Source organism: Piliocolobus tephrosceles, chromosome 8 (assembly GCF_002776525.5).
Source record: "Piliocolobus tephrosceles isolate RC106 chromosome 8, ASM277652v3, whole genome shotgun sequence".
Taxonomy (NCBI): Eukaryota; Metazoa; Chordata; class Mammalia; order Primates; family Cercopithecidae; genus Piliocolobus; species Piliocolobus tephrosceles.
The window spans coordinates 131,871,938-131,886,125 of record NC_045441.1 but is presented as its reverse complement, the minus strand read 5'-3'; the positions used below and the strand labels follow the sequence as shown (position 1 = coordinate 131,886,125).

General features: G+C 47.8%; 2 gene segments (V, D, J or C); both read right to left on the bottom strand.

Annotated features, from left to right (window-relative positions):
* The window catches only part of LOC111521481, a 514,718-nt gene that overhangs the window by 6,447 nt on the left and 494,083 nt on the right, over positions 1 to 14,188 (bottom strand).
* Positions 2,521 to 14,188, bottom strand: part of LOC111532386 — a 512,723-nt gene continuing 501,055 nt past the window's right edge. Inside the window, 5 exon segments of the C gene segment in view lie at positions 2,521 to 2,767; positions 3,097 to 3,203; positions 3,377 to 3,394; positions 3,833 to 4,219; positions 8,848 to 8,891. Of these exon segments, the coding sequence occupies positions 2,747 to 2,767; positions 3,097 to 3,203; positions 3,377 to 3,394; positions 3,833 to 4,219; positions 8,848 to 8,891 (577 nt within the window).

The following is a 14,188-nucleotide window of genomic DNA, read 5'->3' as shown; positions in this document are numbered from 1 at the left end:
TATTCCTAGGAAGCTGAGTGTGGATAGGAAGACGGACAGGGACTCGCTGGGTTGGAGGACCCTGCAAGACAACAGCTGGGAACAGCCCCAGAGACCTTGTAGCTGCATTCCCTGGGCTGGGTGGGGATGTTTATGGCAGCAGGGTTTTTTGTAAAAGCACCTCCTCTACCTGAATCATTGTGCTCCCCCCAGTCCCCACAATGTTACACCATGATACAAAAATGTTTCCTCCCTGATAGTCTCCCTCCCCCAACCACTGGGCAGAGGCAGGAAGCGCAGGTGGCAGAGGTTAGTGTGATTGTGTGGGGCTTGGAAAAGACAAAGGCAGTAAATTAAAATGGGAAGGGCTTGGGGAAAGTCACAGTGATGGTAATGGTGGGGGGGTGGAGGGGCCCCTCCTTGGAACATGCACCACCCTGAGCAGACCATCTATGTCACTGGGTCTCCCTGGTGGGGCTCACTGTGCCCACCTGCTCAGACTGGCATTTATAGTGAAGTGGGTGGGAGGAGCGAGGTGTGGCAGGGCAGCTCATAGGAAAATCCCATACGACAGGAGGACAAACAATCCAGAAACCTCTGTCATTTCCTTTTGTTCCGTTGCTTCCTGAACAAAGTCCGAACTCCATAGTCTTCATTTACTCCACAAGTGTTTAGTGAACTTCCACCATGTGCAGGCTCCATGCTGTTTGCATGGAGATAAGTTGATTCCCAGAGTGGCATGCACCAACCTGCCTTTCCAGCGCTAATTTTGATTACTCCCATTTCTGAACCTTGCAACCAGCTAAATGGGCCTACCCAGAGGTACCTAACCATGTCGTTAGGGCTTTTGTTCATGCCTCTGATCAGCATGGCCATTCTCTGGAGTGAACAACTGAGACCAATTCTTCCTTTGAAGAGATTGCCACCTTCTCAGACTCTTTCCTGATTATCCCAGTGAGAAATTGAGGGCCACCCTCTGACTGCATTGTAGTAAGCAGTTCATGTTGCTCTTTCAAAGCATGGACTTGCATTCGGCTCTTTCTGTTCATGATTGAGTCTCTCTGTGAACAGATAAGCTTCTTGGGGACTGTAATTGGGTATCTTAATTTTCTTGGAAGTTGATAACAACACATCACAGGGATATGTGTTTAATGAGTGGCTGTGTGTACAGGTGTGTAAATATAAACCATATATATATATATACACGTATGCATACATGCACACATGCATCTTTGAATGCATGTATGTGTTGCAATAAAGAGGGAAGATTGTGTGGTGTAGTCCTATAAATGGAAGGCTAATGGCTATTTCAGGCAAGACTTATGTTGATGATCGCTCCTGGATTGGGTCATTTTGGGTTCACTCATTTATCCATTTATTTATTCATACATACCTATGTGGTGTCTACACTAAACTGAGGTACTATATTATAGCCCTGGGATACTATCATCAAATGCATCCTTGTTAACAAGGAGTTCATAGACCCTGGGGGTATCAGACAAATAAAGAGGTAGTTTCCAGCAAGTGTAATGTATCACAAAGAAGGTTATGCACAAGGCACTGCGATAGCAAAATAAAGGATGTATTTAATCCAGCCTCAGGAGAGGAAGAGGTAAGGAAGGGGCAAGAAAGGGCCAGAGAAAGCTTTTTGGAGGGGAAGACATTGGAGCTAAATCTTTAAGTCTAAACAGGAGTTACCATGGGGAGAAGAGTACTTTATCACCCCAGGAGGAAGAGCATGTGCTAAGTGGCCTGAAAGAAGCAGCTCAGGGGCTTCAGGGATGAGAGAAGTGAGGAGAGTGTGGAAGGAGACGGGGATAATCATCAGGTCTTCTGTGCCACCTTTAGGATTTGGGACTCCATCGCCATGGTGACGGTGAGACAATGGAGAGCTTTTGAAGGAATTCTAAAAGTAGGGAGGGGCTGATTCCCAGTTTTAGATAACTTTATCTTCTATCCTTCCAGGAATGATCAGGGGACATTTTCACACTGGTTTAATTCACTAGAGAGAAATTTATAAACAGATTGGTAACTGAAACTGGAAGACACATCTTCCATTGAAAATAAGTTTCCAAGTCAGAGCATCTCTTCTTCAGAGCTGGGAAATTAACTTGGTGAACCAATGAGGATGAATGGAGTGCTCAGTGAGACAGCTGCGAGGAAGGTGGGTGATGCATATGGAACCCAGCTTTGTTAGTCATGGGGACATGGCCAGCTGGAGGGTGAACACGCCTGTATAGGTTGGCTCTTCCTCTGAACACGTCTTTCCTGGGCAGAACAATATAGTTGGATATAGAAAATTCCTATACTCAACATCTGTGTCTTCCTAGACTGTTCTAGGAGTAACCTCTTCAGCTCCCATCACTGCCTTTCACATTGAATTAACCTCTGCTATTGATCTCGAGGTGGGCCCCTTACTCTTCTTATGTGAAGAGTCTGCATTTTACTTGAGTATCTCTTGTTTCTATCCTGACTGAATGGGGAGAGTCACGGGGAGTTCAGAGATAGCTAAGGAGCTATCCAGACATTCACAAGTCAGAGTCAGGCCAGATCAGAGCATTTTTATTGGCTTAGTCACTTAGGAATGCTAAGGTGCCCCTGGGTTAGGGAGGTTTCATCCGTGAGTGTGCAGGTGTGCATGCACATAGGGGGTATCTACTGGGGTGCAGAGAGGTGACAGCAGCTCTTCAGAAGCACTGGCAAAAGAAGAATGTATATTGAAATCATGACGATTTAGAAGCTCCTAATTTCACTTCCAGGGCTGCCTTCAGAAATCCTTCCTCTTGACCTGCAGAAGAGAAAGCTTTGGGGGTTATTAAGAGCCAGGAGTTGTGAGGATTGAGAGGAAGTAGTAGGGTCCGTTGACCATACAAATAGTAAGGCTCATCACAACATCCATTGGGTTTTCAGGTGACTCCAGCTTCTCCTTCCCAGCATGACCCTTCCACTGTGATCCTACCGAGGTGCAAGCTGTCTTCTGAGGCACCTGAATGAAACCTCTTCCCTCCCTACTGCCCAGCTCCAATCCTGGCAGGGACTCTATACTTCTGGGTCTGAGTTGCTTGGTGTCAATATGTCACCTCCAGCCTGTTAGCCCCATCCTGCCCTCCTGCTTACCATGGCCATCAACACGAGGGCACTGACCAGCACAGCATACAGGGTGGCCTTCCCCAGCAGGATCTCATAGAGGATGGTGGCAGACAGGACCCCTTGCTGGTAGGACACTGTTGGCAGGGAGGAAGGACAGGTGGGTACCTGTGCACAGGTAGCTCTGGTCTCTCCCACCCTCCACCCTTCACCCTCCACCCTCCACCCTCCGGTGTCTGTGAGTTCTTCATGCCTTGGTTCTAGATCAAGAACCATGAGAGAGGGAGAGGAAAAGGAAGGGCTTACTTACCCGAGGTGAAGCCACAGTCTGAAAGAAAGCAGGAAGAGGAAAATAAATGAGAGACCTCATTTTCATAGGCAATTAAAAGTAAAGTCCGATTTGCAGTTGGCACAGACTCCCAGGCCCAGACCAGCTTCCTCTGACAGCCCAGCACCTCCTTTCCTCTGCCATGCCAATGTCTGCCACAATGTCCTTGCAATCCATGGCATGTGGCAGTACTGAGGGGGCTGGGGGGTACCACTCAGATGAGAGATACACAGGTCACATAGAAAGGGGATCCAGTTGCTTGGCTCTGTTGGGCTGAGAATCTGGCAGAATGAACTACAGGTGCCCAGTTCTCCTTCATGGTATGTGCTGGTTCCTTTCTTTTTGGATCTGGTCTTGTCCTCTACCTGGATCTTTCCATTTTCCCTGGCAGCCCGTCTCACTTAATCTCCTCCAGGCATCTCCCCAGGCCCCACTCACCTGCTCTACCCCAGGCCTCGGCGCTGATCTTCTGGGTGATGGGCTTGTCTCTGTCCTCGGTCCACTCGTCATCCTCCGAGAGCCCATAGAACTGGACTTGGCAGCGGAAGTGGTTGCGGGGGTTGTGCCAGAAGGTGGCCGAGACCCTCAAGCGGCTGCTCAGGCAGTATCTGGAGTCGTTGAGGGCGGGCTGCTCCTTGAGGGGCTGTGGGTCTGTGCTGACCCCACTGTGCACCTCTTTCCCGTTCACCCACCAGCTCAGCTCCACGTGGTCGGGGTAGAAGCCTGTGGCCAGGCACACCAGCGTGGCCTTTTGGGTGTGGGAGATCTCTGCTTCTGATGGCTCAAACACAGCGACCTTGGGTGGGAACACCTTTTTCAGGTCCTCTGGAAAGGGAAGAGGGGTTGGAACCAGGGTTTTTCTGAGAGCTGTCTGGTCCTGGTAGGGGCTCTGTGTGTGTGGGAGAGAGAGGGCTGGGAATGGGCCGTAATGAAGCACAATTATGTCATTCTAGGCCCTCATTGTTTTAGTGTCACCATCCTAGTGTCTGTTGCTCTGTCTCCACTTTGCCCCTTCTTTCTATGCTGTCCCATGGATGCACATTGCCTACTGTCTCCCCAGCTTCCTATGGTCATATTATATCCTGATTGTCTTGGCTGTTTTTACTGAGGTTTGTCTGATCATCTATCCAAATAATTTATCTGTGTAGCTTTATTCTTCAAAGCCTTACTTGGTGCATGGTTATGTAATCCTGAAACCTGAGGTAGGAGACTCTCATTAGTGGCATAATTACAATAACTAAATTGATTTTTTCTAATTATAATTTCCCTTTTTAAATCAAGATGTATTTATTTGTCTCGTGGGATAGTAATACATATTAGAATTAGCTTTTCTTTTCTAGAAAAGACACTTTTCCATTATATCTGACTCCCCCACCTGCCCAGTACCTTTTTAAAAAATTTTCTTTTCTTGCATGTAGCCCTCTTTAAAGAGCCAAACCTCGTCAATATCTGATGGGTTGGTCCACATTTCCTCCTCCCCTGGGGCATAGGAGGGTGTAGTAGCTTGTCCAGGATGGCTGAAATCCCATGGAAGCTGATAGTCATGGGATTAACCCTTTCTTCTCTCAGAGTGTCCAGCAACCCTGCCTGGCCAGGATTGGAATCCATCCACAGCTAAGCTTTGCATTTTCAAAAGTAGTGCAAGCTAGACCATTGAGTATGAATGAACCACAAAGTCCAAGGGCCATTTCAGTAGAAGGCTCACACTGCAGAGCTCTGGACCCTCTCACATGCTTGACAGAGGAGAAAAAGAATTTCTGGGATTATTGGAATGAATGATCTCATCTGAAGACACATGAGGAGTGGAAGAGACCACAATTTACCGTGCCCTTTGCTTAGCTCTGTTCCAACCATGAGAGTGAACTTTTGGTGCAGAAATGTGACAAGTCTAGATATGGGTTCTTTATTCAAATTTGGGAAAGGTTTTTGATGGGAAAATTGAGATGCAGGTTTGGAAAAAGGCAAACCCTGTGACCCAGTGATGATAAACAACAGGAATGAAAAGGATTGTCACCACAGGTTGAATCCTTTACGGAATCCTTTACAAAGAATTTTCACATAAGTTAGTCCCTTCTGTTTCCATGTCTTAGAGAGAAGGAGGCAGCTTAAGTTGCTTTTCAAATTGCACACCTCCCCCACCTCAGCCCCTTGAACCCAGGCCTTTGAATCTGGTGATTTGTACTTTCCACTCAACTCCCTGGTGTGTGTCCCCACCTACGTGAATGTCTGCCCAAGCCCCTAACCTTTGGTAGACCCTGTGCATCCCATTCCTCCATCCTTGTCTGTGTCTCCATCCTAGACCTCATCCCATCCCAACCCCGCTCCGCCGCCTGTCTGCTTCCTCCCCAGCATGGGGAAGGCTGTACTAGGGCTTCCTGGTGGGGCCTTTACGCTATTATTCCAGCACAAATTCTGAGGCTTAAGAAAATGAAGTCTCGGCCGGGTGCGGTGGCTCACGTTTATAGTAACAGCACTTTGGGAGGCCGAGGCGGGCGGATAACGAGGTCAGGAGTTCGATACCAGCCTGGCTAACACAGTGAAACCCCATCTCTACTAAAAATGCAAAAAGTAGCTGGGCGTTTTGGCAGGCACCTGTAATCCCAGCTACTTGGGAGGCCAAGGCAGGAGAATCACTCCAATTCAGGAGGCGGAGGTTGCAGTGAGCCGAGATCGTGCCACTGCACTCCAGCCTGGGCAACAGAGCTAGACACCATCTCAGAAAAAAATAAAATAGTCTCCTACTCATTTTTTCTTCTTTATACCTTATCTGTTGCTAAGATAATGTCAGTTTCCAGTTGTAACACTCTCTTCAGACCTATCTCCCAAACACCTGCCAAGCACAGGGCACCTCAGAGACTCCCTGCCGCTCGCCCAGTGCTGTGACAGGGACTTCTGCCCTCAGGCTTCAAGAGCAGCCCTGAAACCACTCATCTCCCCAGCCTGGTCCCCCCTGGCTCATGAACCTTTAAACTACCTCAGGAAGACATAGATGCATCTTCTAAGACTAGTAGAGAAAGAAGGAGGAAGATAAAGGCATGAGCAGAGTTCCCTGCTGGAGGCTGACAGAGGGGAGAATCTTAAGATAGAAGACAGAGCTAGTCACCAAATGGAGTCAACAATGCAGAACTGGAGTTAGAATGGGAAAGAAAAAAAAAGGAGAAGATGCAATTTAAAAAAGGGAAAGTAAAACAGTATATCCACTAAGAAAGTAGAGATGAGAAGAGTCCCAGAAAACAATGAAAAGAAGAGCAAAAAAACACACAGCCCTGAAGACAAAGCAAGGAGCTCTACAGCTGAGGAGCTGCAGCTAACACAGCAGAGCAACAAGCTGGAAGAGCTCCAGGGAAGGGAGGAGAGGGCACAGCGCTCCAGGTAGGAAGGGGTGACCCTGACCTCCATTCTTACATCCAATTCCCTTCCCAGCAACAGATCATTGCGGTCAAACCCAGGCACCCCCAAGTCAAGAGTGGAGCCCCCATACCTGTCACAGTGAGTCTGGTCCCATTCCCAAAGTGGAGGGGTGAATTATAGGAGCACAGCTGCAGAGGCTTAGATAAAACCCACCTGGCGATCTCCAGCCAGAGGGCAAGTCTCAGCTCCCTGACAGCAGGATGGCTGCCTTTCTCTGCCTGGATTCATGGCTCTGGACTAAAGGGATTCTGCTAGGAAAAAGGCCTAAGCATGCTGTGCGACATGAGGCGCAAGAGGAAGAGGCTTAGGAGAGGCAGAGCCATGCACATAAGAGGGAGGACGAGCCGAGAAGGGAGTGAGGAGGCAGATTATGGACTGAAGACTTAGAGAAGAGAAATAGAGGAGTCAGCCAAGACACACCAAAAGGGAAGGCAGGCACAGCTCTGTGGAACTCCACAGGGTAAGAGATTTCACTCAATCCTCCTCACCAGTGATGGAAGGAGAAGCAGAGAACTGTGCCTCCAAGGGACAATGGCCCTACCACCCTGGTTCTGCAACTTACCTAGGACGGAGAGTCGAGTGCCATCTCCAAAATACTGGGGCTGATTGCTACACAGTGCATCATGAGTGTGGCAAACCCCAGAGGAGCTGGTGTGGGCCCTTCCTTCCAGAAGCTGCTTCCACACAGCACTCCTGGGGCTCCACCACACACTCCACTGACTCACATTTTCTGAGCTTTTCTTGGCTATGTTCTCAGTTTCTGCCCTCCCCAAGGGGTCCTCCTGGAACTCCAACCTTATGATACACTATCCCAAAAGAAGCCTTTTACATACCCAAGACAGAGAGCTGGGTTCCACTGCCAAAAAACAGTTTGTCATTAGTTGCACAACATTAAAGACTGGGAGGAAAACTGCCACCTGCTGCCTTCCACTCCTGCCTCCCCAAGTCCACCTGCCAGGTCCTGTCCTGTTCCTTAGTAGACTTTTAACTCTGGTAGGTAGAGGGGTAGACAATGGTACAATCCGAAACGCAGTGGTCAGCAGACCAATGAGGCCCCGTGTGATCCCCCCCAAGTTCCCTCTTCTGTGACCTTCTCCTTTCTGTGTGAGGGAGAGAAATGGCAGGACCATGGTGGTAAGGTCAGAGGCTCCTTTATCTGTCATGGCCATGACTGGAACCCTTCAAGGAGACAGGAGATGCTCAAGGTGACCCCTTCCAAGCTGAGTCTACCCATCTCTCAGTAGGGGAACATAACTTGGCACAGGCAGTCTACAAAAGTGGAGAGGGAGGCTATCCCCTTCTCATCTCCCTCATAGGTCTTCCTGATAAAAATACACTTTAAGCTAAGCACTGGAGACAAGGCTCTGTCTGGATTCCAGCCCCTTTTTGCAAGTTCCCAGCTGTCCAGTCATGACTTACTCACCTACAACAGTGAGCCGACTTCCCTCTCCAAAATATACGGTGTTTCCAGAACACAGCCTCCTAGGGCCACTTCAAAACCTCCCAGTCTCTGCTGAGCACAGCTGGGATTCAGGCAGAGGTTGGGAGTTCGTGGAACTCTTCCCTTACAGACACCAGCTCTGCTTCCAGCACTCTGTGTTCCCTTCCAGAGCTTGCTCAAGACCCGGGCAGGTGACAGAAAGAGACACAGAGTGGCCTCCTATAAAATCCAGCACAAGAATATACGAAGAATCTACAGAGAACCTCTGTTAGTGAAGCAGATAGATGGAGAGGTGTTGTGACTCATTCATTACCCACCGGGCTTTCTCTGGCCTCCCCTATCTCAGGGCACTATGAGGAGAGGCACCCTCCCCTTCCCTTTTCTGCCCCATCAGCCTGGGCTCAGCTCTGACTCTGCTCAGAGCCTCTGGGAAGCCTGGGTGGATTTGCCCTTACAGGGAGCCTCCTCTGAACTCACTCCTGGGACATGAGATGACGTCTCCCTTAATCTGGCCCCAGGACCTGGGATCTCCGTTCTCTTTGACATTTCCCAGGACAGAGTCCTCCCTCATCGCACCCCTCCTAGAGACCCCCAGCCTTACCTACAACGGTTAACTTGGTCCCTGAACCGAAGGTGTAGTCATAGTTAGCACATAAGAATACAGCCACTCTAAAAGGAAAAGTGGACCCACTTTTCCCTATGACCGATCTGCAAAAGTACCTGAAAAATGTCTTACCTACAACTGTGAGTCTGGTGCCTTGTCCAAAGAAAGCTTCAGTGTTCACACAGTGACAGGGGTCAAGGTGAAAATCACATTCAAGGCATGGATGGGGCAGAGGGCCCTGGCTAGGGTGGAGGACAGTGAGCTAAGAAATCTCCTCCTGTGCTGTATGGGTATTGCACAGAAGAACACTTTGACTTTTGCTTTTTAGGACCATGGAGAATGACAGAGTCCATCCACAGGGTCCTAGGTCCCTTTCTCAAAGGACACCCCATTCATGCTCCCTCTCTGAGGGTCCATCAAAAGGGAAAGGGCGTGGCCTGCAGAGGATGGCAAGGCCCAGAACCTATGACTCCATCTATAGATAGCCCTGACTTCTTCCCAAATCCTCTGGAGAGCTGGTCACCTCCAATGAATCTTCCACCTGACTGTCTCAGTTTTGTGGGGATCAGGACCCTTCCTGAGTCCTCCACTTGAGAGGTTCCTGAGGCATTCTTCTTATGTCTGAGCTCTCTCTGCTCGGGAAGCTTTAGTTCTCATCTAGGTCTGTCCTTGTCCATGGTCTTGGTGTGACATGTGATCAGGAGTGAGGCAGAGGCGTTCTGAACCAAACTGCATTAAGACCTGTGACCCAGGAGGAAAGAAGAGGGACTCTGGGAGTTGGGACCGCCAGAGAGGTTTTTGTAAAGGTTTCCCATAGAGTTGAATCATTGTGGCCCCCCTGTCCCCACAATGTTACAGCTTTGTACAAAAAGCCCCTCCCACAGGTCTGCCGCCAGAGCCTGGGAGAAACCACCAAAGCAGCTGCTCCTTTGAGGGGAGTGGAGGGTGGGTGACATCACTCCCCGTTGTGCAAGTTGGGGGTGGGGTATGGAGCAGGCCAGGGACTTCCTTCTCACCTCCAGGCACTGTTCTCAGAACGTTTTGAGGTCCTTAGAGCTGGATGTCTTTGTAAGGCTGTTTGGCTAAGGGGCTGGTCTTCTCCAGTACCCACCCCTCTCCAAGCTGTCACCATGTTGGAGCACCTCCCTATAGGGAAGCCACAGCCCCCGTCACTACCCTGATCCTACCCTGAGGCTGTGTGTCACTTGGAGGGTTTTAAGCTCTGAGTTAAAATCCAGAAAAAAAAAAAAAGAAAAAAAAGACAAGCTTAACTACATACTGATGACACACTTGCATCATAAAATATAAACAGAATCAAAATATACATGACAATTTGGGAAAAATATTCCCCGTTCTCACCATCAGGGCTAATCTGCTCAACATACAGTAAGCTCCTAAAAATCAATAAGAAAATAACCCAGCAGCCCAATAAAAATGGGCAAAGAGTGAATTGTTCAGAGAAAAATAAATACAAACGGTATCTAACTATCAGGGAAAAAAAAATCACAATAAGAAATGTAAAATAAAAAAAAAAAAACTTCACCAAAATACACTTTTCACTAATTTGACTGACAAAATTGAATTATATGCCCATCAGTAAGGGACTGGATAAACCATGATATGGTCACACAGTGGAGTAATAGTCAATGCTAAAAAGGAATGGAAATATTTTATATTGTTATGGAAAAATTCTCCAAGATACATTATTAACCGGAAAAGAGAAAGTCGCAGAATGGCATAACCAGATGCCACCTTTGTCTAACAGAGGGGGGAGAAGAAGAATTATACTTTTGTATTTACTTGATTTTGTATACGGAAACACTATAAAGATACAACAGAAACTGACAAGAGTGATGACCTATTAAGAATGAGTGGAGTAGGCCGGGCGCGGTGGCTCATCCCTATAGTCCCAGCACCTTGGAAGGCCAAAGCAGGCAGATCACCTCAGGCCAGGAGTTCAAGACCAGCCTGACCAACATGGCAAAACCTCATCTCCACTGAAAGTACAAAAAAAAAAAAAAAAAAAAAATTAGCTGGGTGTTGTGGTGGGTGCCAGTAATCCCAGCTACTTCGGAGGCTGCTGAGGTAGGAAAATCACTTGAACCCAGGAGGTGGAGGTTGCGGTGAGCCAAGATCGTACCACTGCTCTCCAGCCTGGGCGACATGGTGAGACTCTATCAAAAAAAAAGAAAAAAAAGAAAAAGAAAAGAATGAATGGAGCAGACAGAAACAAAGTGGAAGTAAAAGTTACATTTCCCTGCGTCAACGTTACTGTGTTGTTTCTGTTTCACGGTCATATAGCTCTATTGTCTATTGAAAGTCAAACTTAACTATTTTAAAAAACAAGAAAAGTTGGCTTGAAATAAAATACGCTACTTTAAAAACCTACTTATTTAATTTACAAAGTCATTTTTTTTTTTTGCCAAACAAATGTATGTATGAAGGTATGTATGAAGTCATGTAGAATTTATGTAAGAAGTTGTTTCCATGTCCTAAATTTGCTCAGTGGGGACTTAAATACTTGGACAACTGTGAAAAATGCAGATTTCTGAGTAGCGTTCATGACCTATTAAGTCAAAATTTTCAAAACTGAATTTACTTATTTATTCATTTAAATAAACAACCAAACAGAAAATTACCCTGGGTGTTTCTGTTACAACGCCAGGCTTGGGACCCACAGCTTGTCCCCTGACTAGAACAGGGCAGAGGTAAGCCATGGTGAACATCAGACCGCAGTCTAGGAGTGCCATAAGTTTGGTGCCAGGGCATGGCCCTTAGAACTTAGGGAAGAAAGAAAAAGAGGAGATGGTATATCCAGGGCATTAATAGTGATGGACCTCGCAACACGCTACCAAAAACCTGCATAAAAAGTTGATTGCAGCCGGGCGCGGTGGCTCACACTTGTAATCTCAGCACTTTGGGAGGCCGAGGTGGGCGAATCATGAAGTCGGGAGTTCGAGACCATCCTGGCTAACACAGTGAAACCCCGTCTCTATTAAAAGTACAAAAAATTAGCCCTGCGTGGTGGCGCGCACCTGTAATCCCAGCTACTCGGGAGGCTGAGGCAGGAGAATCGCTTGAATCTGGGAGGCGGAGGTTGCAGTGAGCCGAGATCGCACCACTGCACTCCAGCACCTGGGCGACACAGCGAGACTCAAAAAAAAAAAAAAAAAAAGTTGATTGCTTTCATCCATTGGAATGTGTCAAAGCCTCTTCCCAGTACCTTTCCTAATTGAAATGCACAGTTTATTTTGATCTATTTCTGCATGTTTTCCTGCCTTACTTATTTTGATCTATTTCTGCAAGTTTTCCTGCCTCTTTTACTTATCAATAATTCATCCTCCAAGTTAGCGTCTTTTAATCACCTAGTGGGGGCCCTCCTTCGGACTGGCCTTATAAATAATAATACCACTCTTTCTTGGCAACATGGCTTTTTAAAATTCCGATGGAGTTTGTCCCAGTTTTGCCTCTCTGGACGGTATGCCCAAGCGCACATGGAGCTTTTTTTTCCATAAAAGCCTGTAAAATCAGTTAGGCAGGTATCAGGTTGGGGGTCATTCATCCATGTGGGCAGCAGGGGGCAGCCTTTCCTTATTTTTTGAGACCTGAGTGCCTGCAATCTGAGCTCCGCCACTTGAGGGGGCGAGAAGAATGCGCAGCGCGTGGTGGGGCGAGGACTCGGAAGAAAGCAGGGTTGCTCCTGCACCTCTGTGTAGGAGGCATGTGGGAGACCGGGAGACACGCGAAGAACATTTTACATGTGCAATTATTGAAAGCTTTCTAGCATGTCCATTTCAACCTAAATTCCTTGTTCTCAGTTGAGGAACTGAAACCCCAAGAGGCCAAAATGAGTTGCCCAATGATGAAGAAGCACCGCGCCCCCAAGACTCCTTAAATTCAGGGGATGCCGCCAAACCCTGCCCCTCCGTGAAGCCGACCTCCTGTGGCCAGACTGCCGGGCTCCCAGCAGCCCTGTAGCGTGGATAAACCTCTTAAACTCGGTCTCATTATCTGTAAGCTGGGAAAAATAATACCTACCTCGTGGGGTTGTGAGAATTGCATGCGATAGTGAGTGTCAGGATTAATCATGGTGCCAGAAGAATCAGTAAAAATGTTAGTGACTGAAGCCTGGAGCGGTGGCTCACGTCTGTAATCCCAGCACTTTGGGAGGCCGAGGCGGGTGCATCGGCTGAGGTCAGGAGTTCGAGATCAGCCTGGCTAACATGGTGAAAATCTGTCTCTACTAAAAATACAAAAAATTAGCAGGGCGTGGTGGCGCGTGCCTATAATCCCAGCTACTTGGGAGGCTAAGGCAGGAGAAACGCTTGAACCCAAGAGGCGGAGATTGCAGTGAGCCGAGATCGCACCATCGCACTCCAGCCTGGCCACAGAGCAAGACTCTGTCTCAAAAAAAAAAAAGTAAAAGAAAAAAGAAAAAAAAAAAAAGTTAGTGCCTGTTGTTTTCAGAGAGATACTGTAACTGCCCAATAGGTTCACCTTGCCTACTGTGTAGACAGAGCCGATTTATCAAGACAGGGGAATTGCCATAGAGAAAGAGCAATTCATGCAGAGTAGGCTGTGTGGGAGACTGGAGTTTTATAATTACTCAAATCAAATCTTGCCGTCTCCCCAGGAATTCAAGGATCCAAGTTTTAGAGGATAATTTGGTGGGCGGAGGGGAAAGCAGTGAGTCGGGAGTGCTGATTGGTTGGGTTGGAGATGAAATCCCAGCTGTTTTCTTGTGCTGAGTCAGTTCCTGAATGGGGACCACAAGATCAGATGAGCTGGTTTATCGATCTGGGTGGTGCCAGCTGATCCATCGAGTGCAGGGGCTGCAAAATATCTCAAGCCCTGATCTTAGGTTTTACAATAGTGATATTATCCCCAGGAGCAATTTAGGGAGGTTTGGAATCTTGCAGGCTCCAGCTACATGACTCCTAAACCATAATTTCTAATTTTTTGGCAAATTTGTTAGTCCTATAAAGACAGTCTAGTCTCTAGGCAAAAAGGAGGTTTGTCGTGGGAGAGGACTGTTATCATCTTTGTTTCAAACTAGAAACTAAGTTCTTCCCAAAGTTAGTTCAGCCTATGCTGGGGAAGGAATAAGGACAGCTTGGACGTTAAAAGCAAGATGGAGGCCGGGCGCGGTCGTCAAGGCCATAATCCTAGTACTTTGGGAGGCAGAGGAAGGTGGATCATGAGGTCAGGAGTTCGAGACCAGCCAGGCCAACATGGTGAAACCCTGTCTCTACTAAAATACAAAAAATTAGCCAGGCATGGTGGTGTGCACCTGTAGTCCCAGCTACTGGGGATGGGGATGCTGAGGCAGGGGAATCAC